This window comes from Centruroides vittatus, unplaced genomic scaffold, assembly GCF_030686945.1.
Source record: "Centruroides vittatus isolate TY-2023 unplaced genomic scaffold, ASM3068694v2 contig_1154, whole genome shotgun sequence".
Lineage (NCBI taxonomy): Eukaryota > Metazoa > Arthropoda > Arachnida > Scorpiones > Buthidae > Centruroides > Centruroides vittatus.
The window spans coordinates 2644752-2668054 of record NW_027120741.1 but is presented as its reverse complement, the minus strand read 5'-3'; the positions used below and the strand labels follow the sequence as shown (position 1 = coordinate 2668054).

Below are 23303 nucleotides of genomic sequence, written 5' to 3'. Positions count from 1 at the left end.
TTTTGTAAATGATTCATCAATGATATTACTTCTGTTGCTGATACAGCAAGTACAATTTATTGAATGCAATATGCAATTTGACAGTTGAGTAGATATGACACATGCAGACTTTCCAACTTGCTTTACATTGAATAAGACTGCTAATACCAACTTACAAGATACAAATGACCTGCAAAGATTAAAGACCCATTTGGTAACATATAAATCAAATCAAAGTTGTTTGAATATGATTTTGGTTTTGCTTTGTGCTAATTAGATTCAGTTTAATAAATCACTGGTTCAGTTTACAAAACCAGTTTGCATTACTGCTATATATCATAGTAACTTGAAAATTACTCTGAAATTAATTTGGCAATACAATGATAAATTGTATATAATATTTTTTATAAAATAAAATTTACCAATATTATACATTTTCAGCAATTGACAAAAAATCCAGAAAATTATCCAGACAAAAAAAGTCTTTCTCATGTACAAGTGGCATTGCGCTTAAATTCAAAAGGTGGTAAAAAGTTAAAACAAGGAGATGTTGTTCCATATGTTATATGTGAGGTAATGCTTAAAAACTGTCTAGTAATGAAATAAAATAAAATTTTAAGTTAATTTATTAATAAACTGATTTTAAATAAATAGGATGGCAGCAATCTTCCAGCAACACAAAGATGTTATCATCCAAATGAACTGAAAAATAATGAACATCTTAAAATTGGTATGCTACAGTTTGTAATTTTTAAGTATAAACTAGTTTATTTAATTTTTTTTATTTATAATTACAAAAAACTGCAATGCAGTATATGGTGCAAGAAAAGTAAAATCTCAAACATGATGTAAAAGAGATAAAAATAAAAACTCATTAAAACAAATAATAAGAATTATAAATAAATAAATTTTTAGAATAGGGGAAATCAACATATGAAAAATTTACTACCAAGCATATGGGATGAAAAATTACCAAAAGAAAGATCTTTGGGTTATGGATAATTAAGTGTTAGAGCACAGTAAAATATTATAACAGTGTGAGGTTTTTAAATAAATTGTAAGTTACAATACATTTTTATCATTAGCATTAATTTTTTCTGGAAAAAGATTGCAAAAATTGTATTTTTATACATTAAGCTAAAAAGACTTCCTTTTGAATTGCTTACTATTTATGATGATTAAGATTTTATTAAATTAATTAAATGGATACTTATGTCTAAATTTAGATAGTAATTTTATATCAAATTTGATTAAATATTAAAAAAAACAAAACTGATATATTACAAATAAAGAACTTATATAATAGATTTACCAAATAACTGTATTACAGATTTTAAAATTTTGCATAAAAATTGTATTTTATTCATTAACTAATTAATGAATATTTTATTACATTTTTATATAATTTAATATAATTTTTAACTTAATCCATGTTTTTAAGAAAGTATATTATTAATGAAATTAATTTTTTTCTAGATACACATTATTATTTAGCTCATCAGATACATCCTGTGGTTTCCAGGCTTTGTAATCCTATTGAAGGAACTGATGCAGCTACCATAGCAAGTTTTTTGGGTAAAATTTAATGATTGTTAATTTAAGTTTTTTTTATATAATTCATGAAGATATATAATAAAAATTTTGATATCTCTGTCTGTTTATAACAAATATAATTACTGTATTTGTTGGCTTATAAAACACATTTTTTTAAAAAATAAATACCTTAAAAATGCCATACACTTAGAAGGCTGAAAGTGGAAATAAAGCACATTTATAAAATCAAGAAGTCACTAAGTGCCAAAATGTAGTTAATAGATCAAGAAGACAAAATTAGTCTATTGGATTTAAGCTAAAAGTAGTACACTATGGGACATGAGACCAGAGAAGCAGAAGAAAATTTGGACCACTTCCTACTAAGAAAATAATTTGTCAATAGAGGAAGCAGAAAGTTTTATTACAAAGAGTTGATAAAATGAAACTTTTAAATTTCACATAAATTGTCAGATTTAAAAGAAATTTGTGTAGTAGATATTGGAAATTAGAGATATAGGTCCATTGTATTGACATAAAACATTTTTAAAGTTTTTCTTAAATTTACCATTTCAAAATTAGTGTTTTCTTTATCATTGCATTTTAAAAGCTGATATATATATATATGGCTATAACAATTGCTAGATTTAAACAGTTTTGACTAGTTAAATTCATAAATAATTAGGTCAGTTTACCACTTCAAGTAGATATTCTTTCATGTATTTTTTTTCTACTGAATATATTAAGTTTTTTGATATGTGCATTTAAAACAAAATATAATTTACTTAAATTTAATGTAATAATTTGCATTAATTAAAAAATTACAAGATAAATTCATTAACCATAAACTGTTTTTCAAGTTTGCTTATGACAAAATACATATGGCTCGCAAAATAAAGATAAGGGCATTTAATTTGATCTCGTAGTGAATCCTACAAATAATTATAGAATATGAAAATAAATTACAATACTTAAAGTAGTGAAAAAGTTGCAAAGTAAATTTACTTTTCTGTTGAATTGAGTAGGTAGATCATAATTAAATGTGTAACCTATTTTGATCAATTGTATACATATGCTTTAATGGACTGCTCTCTTCATATTACATTAACTTAAATTCATTTGTAAAGACTAGAAAATTTCTTGCCTTCTTGTTCTTTTTTTGCTATCTTAATACTTAATTCTTATCCTTACTATCTTAATCCTTTTTTTACCATTTTTATAAATCTGTTGACAGTATTGAGTACATGTTATACCTTGAATACCATATACATCTATAAATCCTATTATTAAAAAAATACTTTGCATTACTTAATTTTACACTTCTACTTTATTTTTTAATCAAATATTTTTATTTTTGGCATTGTTATAAAAGGGTTGACAATTATTCTCTCATGATATTGCCTGTAATTAAAATTTATTTATTTAATTATTAATCTTCCAAATTGACCTACAGGAAGCCCCAATTAAAGGTCTGTTTAGAACATACAAAGGAATGTAATATAATAAAAAAAATCAAAACATTAAAGATCACTTTTCCACATAATATGGGGAGATCAATTAAAGAAAAATTATATAACAAAAATTGCAAAATGTAAAACACAATTTTCACATTAATTTTAATGTTCAATATTAAACAATTTGAATAATAACTACGTAAACTGTCACTTAGAACTAAATAAATTGTCATTCCAAGTGATGCTAGCTTTTGAACAGATATATTTTGAGTAATATTAGATTTGTACAAAGGAATTTTAAATCTAAAATAGTTCCTAATAGATACAGGTACTTGCAGATATAATTGTTCTAATCAGTCAGAACTTTCAGTTTCGGATCTTAATGGAGATCTTAAAAAATAGGAATTAATTATTATTTGAGAACAGTAATTTAGAATACATATTTAGAAATATCATTTAAATTCAACAATATTATGATTTTTAATTTTCCAATTTGCTTAATCAAACTTTTATTATCTGATAAAGTAATTCATTGTTATCTGTTTAGTGAAGAATAAAAATAAAAGACATTTTGGCTAAATTTACTATAACAACACTGAAAAATTAGTGTTTTAGAAGTTTTAACTTGCTTATTCACTCTATAAAAAAAAGATAACATTATATATTAATTGGAAAACGATTTTAGTTTGTCTAACTTAGTTTGAATAAATGATTGGGGCTAAAAATATGGTTAAGCTATCAAATTAAGGCTCTTATCCAATAGATGTTAGTGCTGAAGAGAGATTTGAGAAAAGTGCTGCAATGGTTCAGATGTGGCAAAGTGGCAAATATACAATGTTAAGTCTATGAGATGAACATTTCTTGATCCATCCCCTGTTAACTGTAGCAAAAAAATTTTTTTGTGTTTTGCAGTTTCATTATTGTAAATACAGTGGTACCTTGGTATTCGAACATAATCCGTTCCAGAAAGAGGTTCGAGTACCAATATGTTCGAACTCCAAATCATTTTTTCCCATTACAAATAATGTAAAATAGATTAATGCGTTCCAATCCCCAGTTGATTCGCTAGTATGTTTTTTATTGTTTCTTTATTCTTTAAAATAGTCGATATCGTCGACTTAGCCATAGAATATTTGACAGCAAGATCCGAAACACGCACTCCATTTTCGTGTTTAGCAATGATTTCTTTTTTCAGTTCGATTGTTGTTCTCACTGTTTTCCTTTTCACTTGACCACTTTCACTTTTATTCTTCTTGGGACCCATGTTTAAGGGCTAATAAATCAAAAGAAAAGGATGCTAATTCAAAAAATATAGCACAGCGTAAGTTAATGTGCATGCCAAACAATGACTGTCTCGTAAAGACCAACAACTGCCGTATTATCGGGCTAGCAAATGGCTATAGTAATATTAATAATTTAAGATAATTTGGTACTAGAGTTAGGCGTTAAGCGCCATCTCTTGCTAAATTTAATAATTGGAATTTTAATTAAATAATTTAAATAAATTTAGGCCTAACTGGACTGTCTCATAACTGACGCCGCCGCCGTGGCGTCGGCGTCGGCGTTGACTTGGCGGGCTTTCCCGTTCGAGTACCAAAATTTTGTTCGGGAAAAGGGGCATTTTTTTTTCGAAATTTTTGGTCGAGTACCGATTTGTTCGGGCTCCGAAACGTTCGAGTACCGAGGTATGACTGTACTGAGGTCAATAAATTTACATTTTAGTTACTAAGACTATTGTTTTTATCATCCTTTCTCAACTCAACCTCACCAATCTCACTTCCTCAAAGTCTGAGCAATGCCAGGTATATGCAGCTAGTAATTACATAAACCATTAAAATAATTATAATGAGCAATTATTTATTGTGACATTGTCACAATGCTGGGCTGCAATTTTTTATCACAATGCACTTAAGTTTAGTACTGCCTTGCTCCTGTACATCATACTTTTCCTTGTTAATAACAAAGTCATGTCAGTCATGTATCTAACTCCATTCAGGAGAAAATTTTTGAATTGAAATAATGTGACTTCTGACCCAAAGTGAAAGTTCATATATAGGGTGTTTTGAAACTTATGGGCAAAAATTTAAGGGGTGATAGAAAACATCTAAACAAGCAATTTTTACCATACAATGCATGGGCGGAGAGCAAACAGTGAACCACTAGACGGCGCTGTAATGGAAAGCATAAAGTGCAAGTTTTCTTACACATCATCATTTCTACTGTGGATTTCAGAAGGCATGGCGATGTACAGTAATCAGGAAAAGGTGGACATGCATTTTATGTATGATCTTGCTAATGGGAATACTCTGGAAGCCAAAATCGCAGGTGTAACATCTGCATTACCACAGGCGGTCGCTCTTTTGAGCAGTTTCTGTAATTTTGCCACACATGCTGTCAATAAAATTATTTAGTACCTCCTCTATCCATTTGGTGTTTTGTTCTTTCATGTGACAGTAACAGATACCTCCTAGTGGTTCACTGCTTGCTCTGCACCCATGGATTGTATGGTGAAAATCACTTGTTTAGATGTTTTCTATCACCTCTTAAATTTTTGCCCATGAGTTTCGAAACACCCTATATAGGTAATCAAGGCCTCCTCCCCGTAAACTTTCCATATCTGGTTTTGACTTTCATCTATCTAGCTCCATTTTCGAGATTAAGGAAGGATAGACAGATGACAATGGGAATTTATAGGTCTATAATTTTTTCAAATTGCAACCCAGTTAAATGATAAAATAATATAATCAAAATAAGAATTTAAATTGAAACGATTATTGAAATTTATATTTTGCATTACTTAACATTAGAAAATTATTATTTTTAAAGTTATATTTATAATTATATTTATATTATATTTATTTATATTTATAAACTTTTTATTTATTATTCAAAAATATTCATTGATGCATATTTTACAAAATGAACAAATAAGGTCTTGATCCAAGTGCATACAGGCAAACAGTTCAACAACATGAAGAAGATGATCAGTTAGTAGGTAGTTTTGTTCAATCTGCTGAGGACAAGTTTAAAAATTGTGAAAAACTTTCATTTCTGTGTCCAAATGAAGAATGCCAGAAAGAATTTCAAATTGAAAATGATTTTGTTATAAATGTAAGTGTAATAAAATTTAAATTTTCTTAAATAATTTAAAACATTCCTGTAATAATTCAGTAGTTAATATAGCTAATAAACAAATAATATTGGAATTATAAACCTTATTATGTAATATAATTTCTTTAGATGATCCATAAGCAAAGGTTTGTTTTGAGTGTTATCTGTATAAAATACAATGTTTATTGAATAATTTAATGAATCTAACTTTTAACATTTCAATTGTTTTTATGCAGGCTTTAAAACGGAAATATGAACTTCCGCAGTGTCCTAATTGTGGAATATTTTTAAGTCATTATACTAATACATTTCGTAATCAACTTGTTAAAATCATGCGTCAATACGTGCAGAAATACTATCAGGTAACTTCATTCAAAATTTTTTTGTTTTATTTATTTATTTATTATTAAATTAAATCATTATCAAAATTTTAAAATTATTTGCGAACTTCTCATAATGCTATACAGAGACTAAATAATTATGAAAGAAATATTAAATCAAATTAAAAGTATTGATAATGTATCAAACTATTACTTTTTTAGAATTTTAAGTGTTTATCTTATTATAAAAATAACAAATTAAATTTGAAAATTTAATACTTTATGATATATTTTATAGAAATGGTTAATATGTGAAGATCCTATGTGTGCAAAAAGGACTAGAAAACTTCCACTTTATTTTACTAAACAAGGTCCACTCTGTCAGTCATGTAAAGATGCATGCCTTACTTTAGAAGTAAGGATTTTTTAATTATATTGTATTATTTTAAAATAATTGATTTTTATCATTTTAAAGATCCTTTTCTTTTTTGTTTTTAGTATTCAGATTCTCAACTCTACAATCAATTAATATATTTTCAACAATTAATTGATATTGATCAAGCTAGACAAAGTTTATCATCCAAAGAAGACAGTAAGAATTAAGAAAAATTTATTATTTAAAATTAGAATATAAATTAAATATCTGTTAAATTAATATACGAGGTCTGTTCAAAAAGTTCCTGAACTTTAGTTATTACAAAAAAATACTTCACTTACTATTTATTGGTTAGAGTCTACTTCAAAGTAGTCTCCTTTCCAACGTATACACTCATCCCAACAGTGTTTCCACTTTTTAAAACAGTCCTGGAACGCTTCTCCCAGAATGCTCACAAGCTCCTCCGTCGAATTTTTTTCTATCTGAAATGGGGGCAAAATTTTTCCTTTGAGTGGGATTTTAGTTTGGGGAACAGGAAAAGAGATCAGGTCAGGTGAGTAGGGAAGCACAGCAGTCTTGTTTTTGGCCAAAATCTCACAAGTTGTGAGGGAGGAATGAGCTGGTGAAAAAACCGCTCGCCACTCCAAAGTTCAGGCTGTTTTTGCCTGATTCTGTCTCTTAGACTTTTCATAACCCCCAGATAGTACTCTGTGCTGACTGTCAGGCCTGTAGGTAGGTATTCATGATGCACAACCCCCTTTGCATAAAAAAAAAACAGTCAACATCACCTTAACATTTGAGCAAACTTGTCGAGCATTTTTGGGGCAGGGGATGTTTCACCCACCCTCACCATAAGCCTTGGTAATCAACTTAAAAGTTTCCGTAAAGGATTTTCCGAGTTTCACACAGAATTTCACAGAACAACACTGCTTCTTCAAAAAGCTCATTTCTGCGGATCCGATTTTTTGCCGAACCCCACAAACACCCCTTCACATAAACAGCTGTAACTAATCACCAAAACAAGATATCAACAAATGGATTGAAGGAGGTTATTCGGGTGGTTTCCGCAGATGCAACACCTCCAAGCAGATTAAAAAATAACCAACTGGAAGTGCACTATTCAAGAAGTTTGGGAACTCTTTGAACAGACCTCGTACAGGAATAAAATTTGCATATATTATTACAGAAAATTCTTGTTAGTTCAAAATTCAAGGGACAAAATAATTGCAACTTTGAATTATCCGAGATTTACATACTTCTGTACAATATGTCAAATGCCATTTAACTGATGTAATTTATTAAGCAAACAGAATATGGCTACATATACAGAATGCCATTGTAGTTAATTAATAATGATGTAAATAAACTGCAGGTAAACAGCATATGTCCAGCTCACAGGTTGCCAGATAGGTTTTATAGAAAATAAAGCAGAATTCTCGAAATGTAGTCCAAATTATTTTTAAAGTGGCCTAAAAAGTAGTTAGTCACCCAAATATAGTAATATTTGGGCGACTTCCATCTAAATGAACAAGTTAACATATGCATTTCACAGTTCAGACAGAATTTTCACTTTAAATTTTGAAGTAGCTGTATTTCACACTAACCAAATTCTTTAACACGTATATCTCCATATCCCTGGCCGGGACAAAAGTACAGTTACAAACTAACGGGATTTCGAACTGTCCAAGTTCAAACTATCTTATATGTTCATAATTAAAATGTATCATAAAAATGGTATCTCTTTATCGTCCATAAATATTTAAAAAAAATCAGCTGTAAATGTTTTTATTGGGATTTTAAAATGCATGATTTTAAAATTTTCCTATATCTTAATTGTATTACTAAAATTCATAATAATTAGAAAAACTTATTTTGTCTCTTTAAACTGAGCCAAATACAACAGCAATTTTGATTCAGTTCAGTTATGGAAAAAGTTTCTCAAAAAATATTTTAATATAAATAAGTTTCTTAGCATTATTTATAAAAGTGCAAACCAGATTTAAAGAATTCATATCTTCAGTACAGCTGAACAATGAAATTTTCTTTTTTCATATTTGCATAATTTTATATTCAAATATACAAATTTTTTTGAATGTTTCTAGCAATAATTATTGTAAATAGCATTATCAAACACTAGACAATAATCTTAAACTGTAATAAAAATATTAATTAATATAAGACCAAAAAAATGATGAAAGATTAACAAATAAGAATATCTTTCCAAATATTTTGAACTACTTAATACTACAAAATCATTAAAGAATAATTTTTACCAGATTTTTGAATGTCTAGGGTTCAGTATATTTAACTTCATTTATTTACACTGAATATTCTTGTTAATTCTAACTTATATTGAAAGTTATACAATACATATATAAAATCATGTATAGCAATCATATAAAATTTTACTGTCTCATTTTCATCAGCATCACTAGAGTTGGTACCTCTCAGTATGGTAGCTCAAGATGTCATTCACCCCATAGATTTCTCTTCATATCTGATCATACAGAATGCTTAGTAATATTTTTTGTATATACCAGTGGTGTAATGTAGTGGGAGCGGCAAAATTTCACAATAAATAATAATATCTTGTAAAAATTTTTGTAATAAATGTGATTATTATATTGCAAAACATATATATACATGATTTTTTATTTGTAACCTGTACAATACATTCCTAATTGGATTTATCAGTAGCAAACAAAGGTCCCTATAAACTTTGGACCATCCTCCTGTACAATATATAATAATGATGATTGTTCTTGCTGAAAAGTTCTTTAGAATTACTGTATATTTTAGTCTTTTAAATTGAGATACCTAAATAAGGAGGCGGCGAAATTTTCCTCCACTCCGGGCGGCTGACTCCCACGCCACGCCACTGCTATATACTAATGTTATTCATAAATAATAATTTCCATGTGAATTCCCAAATCAGTAATTCCCATTACTAAATGTAATGGCAATGATAGACAAACTAGCAAAATTGATATTAGACATTTTAAATTATAATGTCATATGCACAGCTTACATGTATTTACATTTAATTTTGTTTTTGTAATTGTATTATATTTGTAAAATGTAAAATATTTTTTTACTTTTTATTTTAATTTAGTAATAATGATAGCTCTGAGACCAGAATGCATTAGAAGGTTCAAAAAGTAAACTAATATAGTTTTTTAGGATTTTAGGTATACTGATACCTGTAAACTAGGTTTATAAAAGGTGTTTTTGTTATTATAACTAACCACAGGAATATTTAAAAACAAATTTTTGCTGAAACATTTTGATGTCATTCCCTCTAATGGTGTCACTTGATGCTGTTTTTCACCCCCCTTAGAGATGCCACTGCTATCATTTCCTATTCAAAGAATAATTATATTCTAAAGTTAAAAAATGTATCTATCTTCGCTTCTAGACGTATGACTGGCTTGGGGTCCGGGTCTTGCATTTGGTAATGTATCTATCTATTAGGCTTTGTAATGTGTCCCAAATTCCGTAAACGGAAGCAATCAGATAAATACAGTAGAAATTTTATTTTCATTGGGATTACTTTTTGATTATTTTTATTCTCCTCATTGTATTCACTTTGAGACTTGGCTATACTAAAAACATTAAGTACATAAATACTATAGTCGGTAGAAATATTAATTTCATTGATTCTGATAATAAAAGGCCTATTAAAACATTTAAAAAGTAATTTGAAAAGTAAATGTGAAGATTTAAACAAACAAAAGAATAAATGAAGTTCTGTTAATTATAATAATTAGATATGAGATTGAATGAAGATATATTATTGTATTATTTGCTCATAACGAACTTGATAAATTAATAATCGATTTTCTTATTTCAGAAATATCTGAAGGAATGAATTCTGAATGCGAAAAATTTTTTAGAGGTTTAAAATGTGAGACAGAAAAATTATTAAGAGAGAGTGCCTACGACATTGTTGATCTTCAAAAATTATTTATTCATTTATATCCGCAATAACTGAATATTTCAATATTTTGAATAATGTATTTTTTATTCTGTAAATATTTTTTACATATAAGAATATATTTGAATTTAATACGTAAGAAAAATTTTACTTATTTATGAGTGTAGAATATTATAAAAAAAAGAAAAAAAATATTCCAATATTGAAAACAACAATATTGAAAATAAATTTGATATTTTTTATAAACATTTTAAATTAAGAATTTTTTATATTATTGGATATTATTGTATATATCATTTTAACACGAAATTTGTATTTTTTCAAAATTTTTCCATTAATAATATATTTTAGAATTTTATTATTTTAAATTAAATTATTTTAAAATTTTAAAAAAGAATTCCAATTAAAAAATTTTCGTATGAAATTTAACTAGAATATAACATACTTTAGTAAAAATTTAATAGAGAATTTTCCGATTGCTATTTATTTAATAAATTTTAATCATAAAATAATACTTTATATACATTTTATGTTATCAATATTCATCTAAAATTTATTTCATGTATAATTATTTAGATACGAAAATATAAGAGAAACATCTTATTTAGATTGGAAGTTGTATCAATGTAATTTCTCTAGAACTAAAGTAAGTTTTAGTTTATTTAATAGATTAAAAAGAACAACAAATATTACACAATTTGAGTATAAAATTCACATATAATTAAAGCATTACCTTTTATAAAATTATCATCTTTTACTAAATTTAAACAGTATTTATAAGAAATTGAATATTCAAAAGCATTATACAAAATTATATCCTATATCTTAACGCCAAACAAATGGGGATTAGACATGACGTTAAAATCTACTAAACTATTACAGTTTGTGTTGTTAGTTTTAGAAACACAGTTTACATTGTTGATTTTGGATCGTGACAGACTTAGTAAATTTTGAAAAGAATTGGGTAAATTAAAAGTGGAAAATATCGGTGTTTCTGTAAAGGAAAGATTTTGTAGACCCCAAGGGAAATAACTATTAAACGGCGACGATAAAAGATAATGATATAAATTTGTATGGAAATTACAATCTGTATACGAAGGCACATTATGTTTCATTGTGTAATTATTCTGCATATAATTAACAGAATTTTCTTGATTAACAAAATTTGCGGGCGAAGATTTCTGTAGGCTATTCCTTTCTTGTTTTCGCCATTTTGCTCTTCGGTTTTGAAACCATACCTTCAGAAGAAATAAAAAACATTAATGCACTGAATTTTGCAAAAACAATGAATCGCAAACTATTTAAGTTTCATAAGATTGAACTTAAAGTAAACGTCATTTTGTTTGTTTAGTACTGTATATAAGCACGATTTTTTAATTTCTATGATGGAAAAACAATTATATTGTGGAACCATTCTCTGCATCTGGGAAGTATAATTTTTCCCCTTTCTTTTTTTTTGTATGAATTTGTTATCGTTTTAAACTATAAATGATCGTTCAAGGTTACACAATAGCAAACGATTTAAAAAAAAAAATTGTATATAGCGTTAAACTCCAGCAGGAATATTAATTTTTAACAATATTCCATCATGCGCTGCTTAAAATTCCATCAAGTTCTGGAAAGAATTTATCGTAAGACATTATACTACATGAATGAAATCGTCAATGTAAAATATGGTTTAGTATAACCTGGAGCGCTTTATACAATAATTATACAAATATATTTACGAAAAAATATTCCCGAAAAGTAAAGAATCGAGCGAGTCATTGAGTGAGGATATGTACGAACAAAGACTGAATTTACAATAATAAATTTAAAAAGAAAAACTATTACGTTTGATGATTGATTTAAACAACACCAGAGGGCAGTAGTATTTTGAAAGTTGGAAGTTTTGCGTCTTCATTGGTCCCAACTCTCCATTAGACGCGAAAGAATAAACTAATCAACAAACCCAACGTCGGCAATGAATATATTTAACGTATTTTTTCCTTGTAAAATAGCTTAAATTAGCATTAGACTGGAACATGATCTGATATAAAGAGGAAACATTTTAATATTCAAAAGTGCGATCATCATATAATTCACTCCATTGTAATTTTATACGATTTGGTATAATTATGCTTTTGGCTGCTGTCAAATCCATCGCCCTTACGTCACATCACTTGATGCATCTGGTGCCTCTGGCATTTGTACCTGTATTACGAGGCATGGATTCATTCGGATCACGTTCACGAAAAATAAATAATGGACAGTTGAACGTCAGATGTCATTGCCAAACCTAGTATTTTGCAGGGGTCAACTCGTGTCATTTTCGGGAGGGTTGGAGTAAGTATAGATTTCTCAGATATCAATTGAAGTTTGATGTATATTTGGCTAAGGGTTGTTTTTAAGCCAGATAATTCTCTTAATTGTCACTAGACAAACATAACCTGTAATTTGAAACTCGCTTCTTATTAGAGAAATGTGATTTCGCAGCTGGATTGCTTTGCCACCTGATAAAATTAGATATAAGAATCGATATCTCCGGTTTTGATGCCGTTCCACTCGATATTATCTAATCCTTCGATCGCATCTATTAAATATTCAATATTTTGTTATGCTGCATAATGATGCAGTGATCGGAATATAAACGCGTTATAAAAAAGAAGGTAATTTAATGACGGAATTATTTTTAAATAACAAGATAAAAAAAATAAATGTTATGTAATGTTTAAAAGAGGTATAAAAGTTGTTACGTTGGTTTGGGCTAAAGGATCTTTGATCGGAATTGACACGAGTTGGTAAATTTAGATAAATGGGATGAGGATGTATGCTTAGTGATACGGGACGGGAGAGATGAAAGGATCTTACGAGATTTATTGATGTATCCGGAGGTCCGAACTTCTGTTTATGGTAATTTATTAAAGGAAACATTACAAAATTTTCTTTTATTTGTTACTTAGGCGAAAGATCATAAATTAATGTGTATAGAAAGAGAATAAATTCGGATCACATTAACGACTGAGAAAACGATCTATCAGCTTATCACGTTATAGAATTGTGGAAGTGGTGAAAACAGCAATTAAAAGTAAAATAAAGACGAAATTTAACGATTATAAAACAATTCTTTATGATGGTGTGTTTATGAAAAAGAAATTTTCATATATGAATATACATAGAATAATTAGTCAGGAATGTTCTTTCAGCGGTAGAGGCATTTTAGAGTATATCTTCTCTTGAAACAATGTACCTCTGTAAATGGCCAACAATGGTTTTTGAATATGAAAGAATATTTATACAAAAGTTATAGCCCTATACATTCTTGCGTTTTGTTACTTAAATACAATAGTTCGTAATATTAGTTCGTTTTAAAACGCGATTATTATAGATTCACGTGCGAATATTTACATATATGTATATTCCTGATTTCTATAAATGGTTGTTTACGTTCTAGAACGGTTCCCCCTCTATTCATGAATAAAAAACCCATTTGATGATTTTATAAATCATTCTACAACATGCATCCTTTAGAACCTACTCTTCTACAATAATTTTTATGCTTTACATAATGATTTCTACGTATACGTAACTAACATAATATTCTCGGTACTCGTCATAAAAAATTTATTTTATGACTTAATGAAATTATAGTTCTTAAAGAGATAAATATAGGTTTTACAGTTCAGCAAAGAAACTTTCGGATAAATCATTACCGAGAGCAAACTAAATACCAATTACTAATGTTTAATTTTGGACTGAATGCTTAATGTTAGGTCATTTAAATACCATGCCATGAATATTTAATTCGTTGCATGCTTATTTCTTCGATGGCAAAAGCTTATTTTATCTAAAAATTTCCAAATTACTCGCTTTATACATAAAAGCCATTTTTGAATACTTCACAAATCTGTAATTTACAGTATCAAGGAGCGGTCTGACGACTTATGAAAAGTAATCTTGAAAAATGGAAGTATTCCGACATTACTCTGTTAAAATGGCAAATCATTGCGTTTTCAAGCTATTTTCTTAAAGAAAAAAAATTCAAAAATTAGTATTTATATCTCGAACGAGAGAAAAATAAGCTTGAAATAATCTTTAACTGATGTATAAATCTCTCTCTTAGGATAAATAATTACGCGGTAGAACATTTATCACTAACAGAAACGAGTACTGGAAGTTTTCTTTAAGGAAAAAAGAAAAGTGCATCAATTAAATCTGGAAAAAGTTATCTAAATCTTTAAAAAAGAATTATATAGGTTTGGAAATTTTTTAAATGACGAGTATCAATGTGTGAATAATGTAGATTATCCTTCAGAATGACTAATGATACCCTATATAAGAAGTACGGTTATTATCTGAAGTGGAACAGGAGAAAAGCTGGTCCATAGGACGATTACGATAACAACTGGATATCGAAATAATTTCATTTCTTTAGAGGTGTGGTCCAAGTCCTCGGGGTGTCATTCTGTAATGTAAGACATTTGTATATAAGAGTGAACATAATTGAAGATCTTCAACCAACATCGTGGTCATTATGCTAATATGACAAGACTTAAATCGGGTTCGTCTTTACTGGAGGGTAAACATTCAAGGTGTTTAGACGATTTAGACTTATAATTGCTGTTTGCAGACAGAAACGCTCTTTAAATTGTTTGTCTTGCTCTTTCTCCCCCCTCTCTTTCACTGCATCGGGGCGCAGCTTCGAATTTTAAACGCTTCGATCTATCTAAAATATTGCTTTTTCTTTTTAAATCGAACTAAATTGTGATTTTATCGCCTTACATTTTATTTTCTCCTTAAATGGTATTCATTTCAATTTCAATTTTAAAATAATAATCCCTTTAGAAAAGAGAATATAGGGTAACAAAGTTGTCGAGTGGAACGAGTATAAATAATAATAATTTAATTTTAAAGTTTTGAGTAAGTTTTAAAAGTTAATAAGACGAGTATATAATAACAGCAATAACAAGAAAAATATATGCAGTTAAAGGATAACAAAATGGAGATTACGCTTCCGAATTGTAAAGTATCACTCGTATACTATAATCCTTTTTCTTATTGTTATTTTTATCATTTTGATCCTTATAGATTGTGAAATTATAATAAAATTTAGCTTGACGAATCGCTTAAATAAATATCATTTTTATTATATTAATTACTGATCCACTGGTGTAATATATTTTTTTCTTTATTACCTTTCACATTGGCTTAACTACTCCTGCTGAAGACAAACAAGTTGACTTAAAAATAGGAACTGAATAGATTTCTAGAATGCAGAAAATCTTTTTAAACAAACTAATCCCGGTATAATTAGAAAAGAGATTAACGCTTCGGAAGTGAAGTATTTTTAAATGATCAACATAACGAAACAGCCAAACATAAAATTACTGATTTACTCTTTTAATTATATATATATATATATTTACTTTCTAGTTAGTGAAATGCCTTACTTGTACTCGAGCTTCAGTCAAGTCCACTCTAAGAGCTAACTGTTCCCTGTATTGAGAAAAAGGAAAATAAATAAAAGTTTATTTTAAAAAGATAAACTATTAATACCGTAAAAAGAGAAGATATTTCTAGTAAAGTTGATAAAAAGAAATACATTTCCCTTGCAAGTCATTTTTAACAATTTAGATTATATTGGCATGTCATTTTCACCTTATCTCTAACCAGAAGTCTAATAACGGTAAGTGACATGCCAATATAATCTAAATTGGCATAGATGAGTTTGAAAGAAAAATTTTCTTACTCCCTATTAAGATAAATAAGGCTTAGGATAATGGATAACAAGATTAAAATATCGATTATCATTAAAAACATTCTTCAGTTCGTTAAAGTAAATTTATTTTAAAATAGTTTTAGAAGAGTTTATGGTTACCGCGTGAAAATATCTGGATAATGGGTATGGGTGAAGGTCTTCTCCAGTTCTTCTAATTGAAAACTTGTGAACGTAGTACGATAACGACGAGGTTTTCTTCTTTGATATTCTGCCACTGTTCTCTGTTCTAGACCTATACATTTTCTTTGAAGAGAAGCTCTAGATGTGTCTGCTCCATTGATTCCCATATGGACTGAAAAAATAAATAAAAAGAAATTGTAATTTTGATTAAGTAAGAGTTTGTTTTATCTGAAAAACCTTCTGCCCAACTAGAAATAAATTATTTTAATTTACTACACTTTTCGTTTTTTTTATTATTTCTCTTTGTTATTGTTGCCGCGATCTTTAATAAGCATTTTTATATCCAGGAAAATCAAGGAAATGGAGTAAATGCATTAGTGACTTAACAAATATTTCACATAGCAGCAGTGGGAAGACATGTTAAGTTCTATTAGAATCTTTACTATTCTCTTCAGAGAAGTGACTAGTTAAAATTCTATTCACTCGCGGGAGAGTTTTTTCGGGACTTTTCCGCTATTTCCTAGAATTTTGATTAACAAAACTTATTCTCTTGAAAATTGTTTAGATCGCATTGGCTTAATCATATTCAATGAAAGTAACAAAGCGCTACGGAAATCCCAAATGTTAACCTTCTTTTTTTTCTTCTTTTAATATTTTAATATTACATAAAATCTTACGTTTAGTACAAATTTGTATTCCTTACGATTCGTTTCTTCGGTCGTTTGACCAATTCCTAAGTTACTTAACGTTCCTGTATAAATAAATTTAATTAAATAAATGGATATGAATAGATCGTTTTACTCTTTATGGAAATTTAAACGAAGAATGAGTCGATGAATGACGAGACTAAGCACATTTTTTCTCGAATTACAAGACCTAATGTCAATCTCTTGTCCGTTTCTTCACGAGATTTCAATTAGGAAAACCTCATCGTTATTGTTACTACGTTCGCAAGTTTTCAATTAGAAAATTGGGGCCACCGGCTGAAAAATCTTGTTATTTATCGACTTATCTTTTTAGAAAGAAGGGAAAAAAATAGAAAAACAAAATAAATAATAAATTCCATTCGAGCTAACTTAAAATTGTTTCTAAAAATACTAACGTTAATTCATTATTAATGCTATTATATGATATAAAAAGGTGTTTTTGAGAGGGAATTAATGATATTATTTATTTAATTATTTGCTAGTTATAATTAATTTATGACATTTACCTTTTTGTTAATCCTATAACTGAAATTAAGGTTTTTTTGTTTTTTGGTGAAAGTTAACGAATATCACACTTATAAGTTACTTAACAGATCGTTAATTACAGCTTTAATCCTATAAAGGATAATTCTTTCCCGATTTTTTCGATTAACCGTGAAAATAAGTTTATTTCGGTTTTCTTTTAGTCTTTAAGAAAGAGGGGAAAAAATAAAAAAATAAAATAAAATAGAGTTGTAATTTGTTAATTAGATAATGTTCAAGTGAAAAATAACATGTTTCTAATAAAATTTAATGCTCTTTATTTTATTTTAACGTTACTTTCATGCTAATAACACGGCAGAAATTAAAATTAAAGCGTGTTAATGCTTTTAATGTGGCCATCAATTAAATTGTATCCATGCTTGATAATTCTCATGAACATGAGCCAATCTCCGCGAAATTAAGTATTTGGATGGCTCAAATATTATACACATTTAAGCACTTTTAAGATTTAGTACTCTGGCTTTTAAGTACGTTGCAACTAACGGAATTTACTTCGCTCCCAGACAATTTCCTTGAACCAATTTTGGTAATTTTCTGGCGAAAACAAATTAAAATAGATCAAGGAATTCTTTAAAATAAACAACGTTGCGCGACTACTTATAAATTTCCTATTTTTCCCCTCAATAAATTCGTGTTTGTAAACTAAAAAACACTTATTCGACGATAATTCTAAATTTAATTATTTCTTTATTAATTTAATCTCGAAACAAATTGATGATTTATAAAATCATTATTATTATTATTATATTTTTTACTATTTCTTTATGCTAATATTTTAAAAAATATAACTCGATTTTCAATGTAAAATGAATAAACGTATTAGAATTTATTGTGTGAATATAAACGATTATGTTAGGTAGTGTTCATCACTGTAGTTATACATAGATTTATCAGTTATGTATTCATATTTTTCATTGGTGTCGGTTTGGATCGTTTTGAGAATTTCTCTGCTCGTAACAAAAATAACTTTTTATACAACAGAGTTTTTTTTTTTTTTTTTACACTGTTTGTCCTTCCATATTTTGTAATGTTATTCATTATTTGTACTTTCTATCGCGTATTTCATATTCTGAATTCTTTCCCCGAAGTTTGTGATAATTTATATTCTTGTATTTTTCATAAACTTTAGAAACTTTTACGATACTTTCTATATTGAGAACATAATCTACTTTTATACTGAAATATGCATCTGTTTATATAACAGAAGCAGCTATGAGCTAGACTTTCAATTATTTATTATTTTCTTTACCATATTTTTTCTCGTATAAGTTAAAATGCATATTTTTGTGTGTGTATATATATATATATATATTATATATATATTTTTTTATCCATTTTATTAGCGAATATATATAAAATTTTAAGCATTTAATTCTTTGCGAAAATGTGAATTTGTATTGTGTAATTTAAATGTTTATATATAGCTAATATAATTAACTATTAATATAGCTTCTATTTATGTCAGAGATATTAAATATATAATTATTTTTATGCATAAAATCTATAATATTTTTAGTGAAAAATAGAAATTATTTAACGTTAAAATAAGCATTTATCTTCTACATAAAATAAAATTATAGACTTGTATAGTTAAACCACGTATATTAATAATTTTATATACATGATATTTACATTATAATATAAAATTTTACTCAAATATATTATATTATTTAGAATTTTAAAATTTAAGTCGTAAAATTCATAAAATAAACAGAAAATGTTACGTACAGACGTTCGAAGAGTGGCAAAGAATTTAAGAAGCATCTCAATATAAGACACACCCTAATTTTAGAAGGAAAGAGTGCCTCTTAAATTAGTATTTTTGAATTAATTAAAAGCTATTTTTAAAAATTAAATATGTTTATTTTATTTAAAACGTTCATTCTCGCTTAACTGAGGAAATTAGCATTATTATTCTTATGAAAATATAGATTTATATTATATTATTTTTATCTAAAGTTGCAATTTATGAAGTTTATTTCAGCGAAAAACTCTTCTAAACTTTAATATTTATCAATTTAATATAATATGTTATTAAAAAATAATAAAACCATAAAAATATATACTAAAAAAATATTTTATATCATTCATAAATAAATTACTTTAAATTTTCATTACGTTCTTAGATATTAAAAATGTCTAGACCGAAAATAATTAATAATGTATAAATATGATTTAAGTTTTATTAAAATTATCAATAATAATAATAATTTATAATTTAATTGAAAAAAAACCAGCATCGCTCCTAAAATTACTTAATTTTTCAACGAAATATCTTTAATATTAAGCACACAAATTTAATTAAAATCAATATTATTATTAGTAGAAATACTTTGCAATAAAACAAGTGTGATATTTTATTTTGGAAGTTTTACAACCGCTTGCCCTGTCTTAACCGAGAGAATTTACTACTTAATATTGCCTCTTAACTAAGAAAATTGATAGTTAAGCATCGCTAGCATTTTATAACTCTAGATATAAACTGAGTCGAGTGACTTACCGGGGTTTTAGTTTGATGGAGATCCGTTAAAAGTACAATCTAAGTGAGTAACGATTGAGAAATGAAAGATCCTATCGCTGCTAAGAAAATATCTTCTTGCTTCCCTAGCGGCACCCGCATCACCTGTTGACGTCCAAGTTTAATTATACTAATTGTAGCTTTATCATTCTTCACATCTCGACTGCAATTATAGAGCCGCCCATCTGCTGAATGACATATCTGCAGAATGACTCTACTTTAATAGACTAGTTAGCAATAGCCAAAAACTGGTTTGGAAAGCCTTCTTCAAATTATACAATTGAAACACGAAACAGCGCATCGAAAATTTTATTGCTCTACAACGGAAATTCTATCAATTAATATTTCATTAATTTTCTACACGGTTTATGAATATTATTGCTAAATTCACTTGCCGTACTTTTCAATCAATGTCACCTTCATGAATTTTAGCTCCTCTGAGCCAATTGATTGAGATAGCTCTTAATTTCATTCGTCGTTATTAATATTTTTTCCTGTTTATTCGAGTGTAAAAATTGTCAACAATATTTTCCAACTTTCTAATTTATCAAATTAATATTTATTCGCTAATATATAAAGGATTTCTTTGAGAAATTTCGTTCGTTTTCAGAGAAAACTTCATTAAATCACGATACTAATCTTCAATAGAGCAGTCTTTAAAACGAATTAAATTCGAAAAATACATTATGTGTAGTAAGAATGCTTAATTAAATTCTAATTAAACAGTATTAATTGCTTTATAATCAACAGAATTAATACTTTATTTCGTTCAATTTGTATATTTGGTAAAATATTTTCTAATCTCTTTAATTGGATTACTTACGATGATCCGAATCCGACTGTCAGTGTCGCATTTATAATGATAATTCTCTTACCAAATATATCGAACGGTCTCGAATATGTTAATATTTATAATTTTAATTTGATCTTATCTGCTAATGTTACCGCCATAATGATTCAGCTGCTGTCACTTAGTAAGCATCAATAGTGGATATCTACTCGTAGCTAGTCCTGTAATCACGTATCTTACAATAGGGAGATAGGGCTTGTTTCTAACATTGCATCCGTTTCGTATACCTGAGAGATGTATGATTGATTCAGATGTTATCTTCGTGTTTGTAGATCTATACAAGATAACACATATTCATAAAATATATTTTCCTTTCTAGTTTTTTATACATAATTAAGCTTTAGTCTACTTTATTTCCATTAAATGAAGATTGAAGATTAATGCACTAGATGTTAATCATTGATGTTTAAACTCGATTAGAGCTACATAAATAATGCTTCCATTATAATTCTCAGATATATTTTAATAAAATATTCTCATTAATGACGTGATGACATCTTTAGAGAGTAATTTTCTATATTAAATCTCAATGGATACAAAATTTGTAAAGATTTGCAACACAATTCTCCGAGCTCATCAAAATTTTAATGCCTCGGGGGTCGAACGATACTTTAATTTAAAATTCATAATTTTTATAAATGCAAATTTACAATTCATCGATATAAAACCACTGAAATTATTATTATTTTATTTTAAATAATTCAAAGTATCGTGCATTTTTAAACTTTCCTTCTACGTGAAAAATTGAAAATGTAGGTTAATTCATCACTTTAGATAATTCAACTTTAGCGTTTTAATTCCATTTTTCGCCTCTTATTAATTCGTTAATCCTGTTTAATTAGATAATTTGATAAAATTCCCTCGGGTCATATGATCCAGATAAGTAATTAGTTAATGCTTCTAATAGCCCTCCCTGATTTTTATTAAACGGGAATGGTCAATCTATAAAACTAATTGGTCTCGATGATAAGATAAAATTACTATATTTCATTTTTATTACTATATTTGCATACTTATAAAACTGCTATTAATGTCTAAAGCATGGCTTATATTTTGTCCACAATTTTTTTAAACGTTTAAATTTGTAAAACTTTGATAAAAATCCTTCTAAAAATTGGAAAAAAAGGAAAGATATTACCAATTTGCATAAAGAAAATTTAATCTTCGCTGTTTCTTAACGCTTTGTTCTTCCAAATTTTCAAAGAAAACTCCAGAAACAACACAAATTTCTTTTTTAAAATAAAATTTTGAAGAAATTTAGAGATATCAAACAAAGTTTTGACACATCAAACAAATAATATTTATGGATATACACACGTATATACATACGTAGTACCTGTAAGTATCTTCGCAACAAAATAGATAAAGTAGAACGAAATTATTTTTCTCCTGATTTAATAAATCAGATACAAGTTAGCCATATAAAATGTATTATAAAAACACCATTAATTTATATATTTGCTTTCCAACTGATAAAAATCTTATCTTACCAGTCAGATGCTTGTCAAAACGAAGATCTCTTGATAACGTTTGCCACTGATCTAGAATAAGAAAATAATTCTACAATTTTTTCTTATTTATTTTATATATTAAATTAATCAAAAATTGAGGTAATTTCTCTACAGACTGATTGAATTATATGTAAAGTAAGTTATAGATTCGAATAAAGTTTATAGATAGCCGGATTACTTTAATAAAGATGAATCAATGTAACTTTACAATTACCGGTTACCGAGGAACTTTAAGTTATGTATTTATTTAAAAGTATGGTTTAACTAAATTATACTATTTAATTAAGCTCAATTAACTTATTATTAGTTCATTTTATTCTTTAACATTAAAAGAATCTTTACAATTTCACTTATAGAAACTAATTATTAGGATTTATGAAGTCGTAACTGATATGTTCGAAATTAATATTTAACAATTATTTTTAACGAAAAAGCGTGTAAATTAAATTAAATTGATTAAGTAAATAAATCATTTTGTGACTCCCGAACATTTAAGTGAATGGTTATTATGAATTAAATCGACTCTAAATTCTCTCTTATCTGCGGAGTCAAATGCCTTATCTACTTTTGACTCTGATAAGATTGTTGGCAA

The 23303-nt window shown here is 27.4% G+C and overlaps 2 protein-coding genes across 2 annotated transcripts in view; one reads left to right on the top strand and one right to left on the bottom strand.

Annotated features, from left to right (window-relative positions):
- The window catches only part of PolA1 (DNA polymerase alpha catalytic subunit), a 69126-nt gene extending 58232 nt beyond the window's left edge, over window positions 1–10894 (top strand). The window contains exons 30-37 of the mRNA XM_067275438.1: window positions 421–552; window positions 634–709; window positions 1456–1554; window positions 5896–6074; window positions 6311–6436; window positions 6693–6809; window positions 6893–6986; window positions 10621–10894. Coding sequence (XP_067131539.1) covers window positions 421–552; window positions 634–709; window positions 1456–1554; window positions 5896–6074; window positions 6311–6436; window positions 6693–6809; window positions 6893–6986; window positions 10621–10757 — 960 coding nt within the window. The 3' untranslated portion in view covers window positions 10758–10894. The remainder of the gene's footprint in view (window positions 1–420; window positions 553–633; window positions 710–1455; window positions 1555–5895; window positions 6075–6310; window positions 6437–6692; window positions 6810–6892; window positions 6987–10620) is intronic.
- Window positions 10895–11429: 535 nt separating this feature from the next.
- LOC136978936 (homeobox protein SMOX-3-like) lies at window positions 11430–22718 on the bottom strand. Its single transcript, XM_067274775.1, has 5 exons — window positions 22691–22718; window positions 20333–20551; window positions 16562–16754; window positions 16134–16179; window positions 11430–11942 (listed from the first exon to the last, which is right to left on the bottom strand). Exons 3-5 carry the CDS (start codon window positions 16747–16749, stop codon window positions 11523–11525), a joined length of 654 nt encoding a protein of 217 aa, XP_067130876.1. The 5' UTR covers window positions 16750–16754; window positions 20333–20551; window positions 22691–22718; the 3' UTR covers window positions 11430–11522.
- Window positions 22719–23303: the final 585 nt, after the last annotated feature.

Excerpts from the sequence above, each read along its gene's own strand:
- LOC136978936 (XM_067274775.1), bottom strand. The coding sequence starts at position 16,749 with ATGGGAATCAATGGAGCAGACACATCTAGAGCTTCTCTTCAAAGAAAA. Across the intron at positions 16,180-16,561 it reads TATCCAGATATTTTCACGCG|GGAACAGTTAGCTCTTAGAG; the intron begins GTAACCATAAAC and ends TTCTCAATACAG. Across the intron at positions 11,943-16,133 it reads TGACTGAAGCTCGAGTACAA|GTATGGTTTCAAAACCGAAG; the intron begins GTAAGGCATTTC and ends TTTCTTCTGAAG.